The sequence below is a fragment of the Typopeltis vanoorti genome, chromosome 1 (assembly GCF_054136105.1).
Source record: "Typopeltis vanoorti isolate ZY-2024b chromosome 1, IOZ_Tvanoo_1.0, whole genome shotgun sequence".
In the NCBI taxonomy this organism is placed as follows: domain Eukaryota; kingdom Metazoa; phylum Arthropoda; class Arachnida; order Uropygi; family Thelyphonidae; genus Typopeltis; species Typopeltis vanoorti.
The window spans coordinates 16,958,727-16,965,797 of NC_143549.1; the positions used below are offsets into that span (position 1 = coordinate 16,958,727).

General features: G+C 33.4%; 1 protein-coding gene across 1 annotated transcript in view; it reads right to left on the minus strand.

Annotated features, from left to right (window-relative positions):
* Ns1 (Nucleostemin 1) overlaps positions 1-6,473 on the minus strand; it is a 231,282-nt gene extending 224,809 nt beyond the window's left edge. Inside the window, exon 1 of the mRNA XM_090396775.1 lies at positions 6,305-6,473. Coding sequence (XP_090252901.1) covers positions 6,305-6,323 — 19 coding nt within the window. The 5' untranslated portion in view covers positions 6,324-6,473. The remainder of the gene's footprint in view (positions 1-6,304) is intronic.
* Between the last annotated feature and the right edge of the window lie 598 nt (positions 6,474-7,071).

A 7,071-nucleotide genomic window follows, 5' to 3' on the forward strand; every position in this document is an offset into this window, starting at 1 on the left:
TGTGTAGAAAAAGGAAGGAACATTTATGTTAATGAGGGTGGAATAAATGTGAGAAATTAATTTTCAAGAATTAAGAATTTTTAGACACTTTTATGAGCATCATGCCAGATGAGAGAACTTATTATTTTATCAAAGTAATGAAAAACTAGATTCTCAGATGCCAAAGTGGCAATATATATGTTTATGTAATTGAAAGGATGGAAAATAAAGTTGAGTGGAAACCTCATTTTGAGAATAACAACAGATAAGAGTGGGAAAAGGTTTTACTTTTGTGAGAAACAAGATAAAAGCGAGTCCTACTAATGAAGTAAACAAGCTTATCAGAATTCCTGCAACATATAGTTTTAAGACTGAAGGAGGAAATATTTTACAAGGTTGGTTTATTTTTGTTATGCAAGATTTGTCATAAAGAGTACAACGTAATGATATCAGCAAAATCATCATCCCTGTATTTCCAGCTGAAGTGGTTGAAACAGTCTTTTGATGCTTACATGTGGTTAAAATGTTGGCAAGCATATATAGGGTATCAAAGGCAAAAAAAAAGAAAGTGTTGGTAGCCCAAGTTCTGAATGACAAAAGACAGACCAAAGGAAGATAGCACAGGCCTTTTCACATAGGTGTGCAACCTATGCAGGATGCATACTATGTCACATCTGCTTTTTATCAAAATAGCATTTCCAGTCATCAAATCATCAATGTTTTCTGTGCCTGCTAGCACATAAGGCTGCAACTCCGGTTTTCCAACTGCCCCTGTACTTCGCAGCTGCTCTTACTTCTACCCAGCTCGCCCATCCTATCCAGAACCTTCGTCTAATTCTTCCCTATTAATCTTCCCATATACTAGTCTCATTCTTCCTGTCTAATATTTCTATCTTTGTACATCAGCTTTTCACTAAGAATTAATAACTTAACACGTATAAAACCAACAGTAATAACTTTAATGAATTAAAGGTACAAATATTTCGTACTGAAAGTAACAGTACATAATCAGTGTAGAACAGTTAAAGGAATGGAATACAAAGTAAAGAACAGTCAGTGCATTACCAATTAAATTGTTGATCATGCAAGAAGATTAATATTAATAAAATATTATTAAATAATTCTTAAAAATTATTTCATTGATGGTTGCATAAGATAAGAATCTCCCAAACTTTTTGGGAGAGAGAGACAGTCATTTTGATTCAAATTCAGCCAATGTAAAAGGGCTTTGCAACTTTCTTTGAAAAGGCGTTCATATTTAAACTTGCATCTGTGGAGAAGACAAGTTTATCCCACTGGATATTATGTTTAGAGTCAATGCTATGTTGTGCTAGACCAGACTTATGAGGTTTCATGTATTTGATATAATACTGGTGTTCCTTCATTCTTTTTTCCACAGAACGGCCTGTTTGTCCAAAGTATCATAAATTACATTCACACGGTATGTGGTAAATACCAGCTAATGATAGAGGTGCCAGTTTGTCTTTTGTAGATGGCAACAAGTGACAAATTTTGTTGATAGAAAAATGTGTGAATAAGATGATATTCTTCAAAATTCTGCCAACAGGTTCCGAGATGCCTGAAATATAAGGTGTTGGAACTCTGCGGTCTGTTGAAGACTCCTGAGGTGTTGGAACATAGGAGTCAATTATCTGCTGGATTTGATTAGAGTTGTAACCATTAGATTCTATTAACTTTTTTATAGTGAAAAATTCTCATTGTAATCTTAATGGGAGGAGCGCCCTTCATGTGATCTATTAATTAAAAATTTGATACTGCTGATTTTTTGAGAGGTGTGATGAGCAGACTTTTGATGAATGTATCTGCCAGTAAAGGTAGGTTTTCGATGACACTTGTTGACAAAGTACCAGAGGATGTGCGTGTAAGGAAGATGTCCAAGAATGGTAAACTACCGGACTTTTCTTTTTCCATGGTGAACTGAATGCGTGGATGAAGGCTATTTATCTGTTGTAGAAATTTCGTAAGTTCCTCTTCAGCATGTGGCCAAATAGCAAAGACATCATCGACATAACGAAACCAAAGAGAGGAGGGTTGGGGATGAATGGATGAAAACAAGGTGTTTCCAGATGTTTCAAAAAATAGTTTGCCAAAGGTGGAGACAGAGAGCTACCCACTGCAGTACCTTCAACTTGTTTGTAGATTTTGTTTTTTCAGCTGAAATATCCTGAATGTATAACAAATTCAAAAATCTTTGAAATATCTAGAGGGTAATCATCATATAATAGGTTGACAGTGTCAGCTAATGGAATATCGCTAAAAAGGGAAACAATATCAAAACTGACTAACACATCAGACTCTTTGATTTGAACATCCTTGATTTGTTCAAGAAAATGTGTCGAATTTTTGATGAATGATCTCAAATGTGGAATAAGGGCAGTTAATGAATGCGACAAAAATTTAGCAATTCGATAAGCGGGAGAGTCAATATAATTCACGATGGGTCTTACGGACAACCTTCTTTATGGATTTTTGGGAGGCCATATAAACGAGGAGTTCTTCCAAAATGAGTGTGCAGTTTATCCACGGTGTTTTTATTCCAACTGATAACTTCATCAAGCAATATTTAATTTTAATTAGTTTAATTTGCATATTTGAAGGATTATGATTGATTTCTTGATAGGTGGAGGTATCTTGTAAAAGGGGTTACTTTTCTCTCATAAGTCAGCCTTATCAATGATCACTACAGCTTTTCCTTTATCAGCTTTTGAAATAGATACATCACTATCTTTTTCTTAATGAAGTTAGCGAATGGATTTCAGCACTTGATAAATTACATAGCGGTAACTTGCTTTTAAAAAGTGAGGCAGCAACTTCAAATCATAGTTTATTAGCATTTTTGCTAGAAAGTCCTGACAGATTACGTTCGATATTATGCAAAAAATCGAGATAAGGGATGCATTTAGGTATTATGGCAAAATCAAGGCCTCTGGCTAATGCACTAGTTTTAGCATTGAGATAAAGGGCGTCCAGAAATATTAACCATCCATTTATTCGTAGGAATGTTGTCAGAGGTAATGTTTTTCTTTTGCTTATGGTATAAAGATTCATATTTTTGCATAAGTTTGCAGGAATGTTTTTCATAGGAATGGGCTAAAGACTGTTTAGACACCCGAAGAACGATATCCAGTAATTCGTCATCCAGGACAGCTGAAATTTTTCTTTCAAGAACCAAAATAAAATGAATGTTAGATGCTAAATCTTTTTTAGTCGCCAAAGTTGGTTCCGTATCAAGGAAAAACTTGCATGAACGTAAATTGCATGAGCTCCAGGAGACCGCAGCTCACGTAAAGGTCATCCAGTTTTTACCAATATAGGACATGAGTGAAAATGGTTGAGCAAATGATGTACTGCAGAAAAGGAGACTTGGATGAGGTATTATTACCAAAAGGAGAGCTAACATCCACAATACAGTTCTGATGGATAACAGGTTAAGAAAAAGTCAAAGGTTTGTAGGGTGAAAACTATTATTTGGTTTGGGATGATGGAGATGGAAACTAGGGGATTTTTTTCATCCCATATACAGACAAATCAGCCTTCAGAACAAACACAATTTACAAACAACAAATACTGTTGTTGGTGGTGATGGACAGTATATGGCATTGATGGTGATAGTGTAATAGTAGGAGAAGTTAGTAGTGGAGAGGGTGAGATGTATTTAGCAAAGCAGAGTAGAGTCCTGCAATGAGTCCTTGGATTGACTGCAGGTATCACATAATAATATCAAAATATTAACAGTAAAATCAAGCTTCAAAGACAAATCATGAAAAAGTCAGAGACTATCTGTGAAAACAGATCACAACTCTTCCCACACCACCAAAAGGTTAGGAAAGGAGAGAAGTTTAGCTGCAAGAGAATCTGTTGCACATTATCATTAAATGAAATAAATAAATGTCCAACAAACTACTTCATAAACTAACATCACCGAATGTCTTTAGTCCTAAATGATTACAGCAAAAATACACACACGCACACACACACACACACAAATGGATAAACAAAACTTCTGAATCACAGATATTCTAAAAAAAAAAAAAAATTACTGTGCAGGCCATTATAAAGTTGATTTTAAAAAAAAAATGAGAGAGAGAGAAACAAAAACTAATAATATTTCTCTTATTTTATTTATTATTTTTAATGAATTTCTGAAATCTATAACAGAAGAATTCCAACAAAAATTATCTCAAAACAGATAATAGGTTGTATTTTGTTTTAGGAGAACTAAAGTCATGACATTTTGTCTTCATTGTATGTATTTTGTCAATTCCACCCACAAGTCTCGTCTCCTTTCTTACCCTAATGTACATAAGTATTATAGAATAACATGTATGCAACAGTAAATAAATTTTTTTATTATACAAATATTTCATCTTATGCATCATAAGACATCATTAGTGCAATTATCAAACGACAATAGGAATTGAATTCAAAAAACAGGAGCATGCATACTTAAATTGGAATCCCTCTATGTATACAGTCCCATATTCATGGATTAAAACTAATGGACTAAAATTAAAGTTAATTAAATATTAAATTAAAATATAACAGATAAAGTATTTAATACAATTGAGGATAACAATTTCCCAAACTTTTGGAATAGTAAGACAGTTGTTATGATTAAGATTAGGTTTATGAAGAAAGATTTCAGCACTTTCTTTATATAAACATTCATGTTTATATATGGATCTATATAGTAACTTAGGATTTTGCCACTAGATCCTGTGTTTAGCATTTTCGATTCCATGTTGTGCAAGGCCAGATTTGTGAGGGTTGATAAGATGGATGTGTTCTTGATGTTCAGAGATGTTTATTTATAGATCTTCCTGTTTGTCCATAGTAAGATAAGTTACATGAACTTATCTTATCTTATCAATGATGCTACCTGGTGTATACTTCGTATACACCAGGTAGCATCATTGGTGATAGTTTGTCCTTTGGAGAAGTTGCAAGTTGAGAATTTGGTTGACACATTTATAAGTAGCAATGAGTTGATATATTTTCATAATTTTTATTAGATTCAGAGATGCCTTTAATATATGGTATAGGAGTGCCGTGAGCTTCTTGTCTGGGTTAATTTATAAGAGAGTGGTTAATTATTTATTGGGTTGTTATTGGCTTATATCCATTTAGTAAGGCTGTTTCTTTGATAATTTCCAATTCTTGTTTTAGAGATTCTTCAGAAGAACAAATCTTGTGTGCTCTGGATACTAAGATTTTATGATGCCAAATTTTTGAGATGGAATTGAAAACACTTAACTGCAGGATCCATTTGCAAAATGTTAAGCTGCTACCTAGATCCATATATATAAACATGAATATTTATATAAAGAAAGTGCTGAAGCCTTACTTCATAGACCTAATCTTAATTGGAATGACTGCCTCACTATTCCAAAAGTTTGGTAAATTGTTAAAGCCTAAAGCCATTCACACAGCATCCATGCTCATGGTGGGATTCAAATCTACAGCCTGATTTTTGGGAGCTCAATGTACTAACACCCTCAGCCAACCAGAATGGCACATATGAGTCAGTTTCACATAATTGTAATCTTATAATTAGAGGAAGGCTCGTCAATCTACATCACTCTAGGCCTACATGTATGCAATCAGTGATTTTCAAGCTTTTATAGACTTAATTTGTGATGTAACTGAAATTATTTTATAAATGAGATCTGAACATAGAAATCATACCAATAAAAACAAACGGGGGAAGGAGAAATACTTGTGACTAGCAATGAAGGTTTTGTGTGTGTGTGTGTGTGTGTGTGTATCTTGGCAACTGCGCAGGAATAAACAGCCATGAAATTATATGAGTTGGTAATATAATATGAACAAATAAGACATGATTATTTCTTGGTCAATAATAGAGGCACGTAGGGGCGAAATACAGATAGTGTAATACAAACTATTCGTTAAATCTAAACAGCACTGCAAAGTTCTCTAGACCACATTCTAAAACAAAAATATTAGGAGAATGCCAGTATACAGAAACCTCTCACGGAACTTCGAATGTTAATACTCTTCTTATTATTATTACATTAACTCTTCTCCAGTCAGACTCATCAATAAACTAAGCTGTCATTCAATATCTACCTGTATAACAAGCCTGCTTGGTGCGCTTACAATGCTGAAATAAATTGCTAATGAATTACTTTTACCATTAAATTTAATCTCAAAGTGATCAGATGATTTTAAAACATTTTCTTAAAAAAAGTTTTCAAAACTGCCACGCAAAACTTAATGAAATAACAGTTAACCAAATTTTTCAAGATGTCATTTAAACTAAAATACAAACATAAATTAAACTTACGAAGCAGTTTTCTAGGCATGATTTCAATTTAAAAAAAAAAAATCTAACTAATCATAAACACATCACAAGCGTACACACGATAAAAAATAGCTCTGACCACGTGCTTGCCATTTTGCCGCCAGATGGAGACAGTTATTAATATAGATACCGAATTATGTATCTTCAGTCATAATCATCATCACGCGTATCAAGGATTTAGGCCTAGTATGGCCTGTTCCGGTCTTAGAAGTCATCGTTGAATCGTTTAAGAGGACGTCCTGGTTTTCTTTTTCCTCCTAATGGCTTGTACTTTAAGGCTTGTTTTGGTAATCTTTCTGTTTTCATTATTTGAACGTGTTTCATCTATTTATGTTTATATTTTTTAATTTTTTCTATTACTGTTTCTTGGTTTAATTCTTTCATAATATCTTCGCTTCTTTTGTGATCAAATTTGCAGTTTTTCTCATAAACTTCATTTCTGCTGTTATTAATCTTTGTCTTTTTGTTTTATTGTCCAGATTTCGCTTCCATACATTAAGACTGGTAGGGCTAATGAATTGTATATTTTTAGTCTGGTTTGTTTTTGAACTAGGTTTGGATTAAATATAGAGTTAATTACACCTGTTATTTTTAAATATTTTGCAATTTTTACATTTATATCTTTTTCATTTTCATAAGTGATCGTACATCCTAGGTAGTTAAATGAATTCACCTGTTCTAAGATCTTATTATTATTATTATTATTTCGCGCGACTCCAGGAGTCCTTAGACTCATCGAGGGAGGCCCT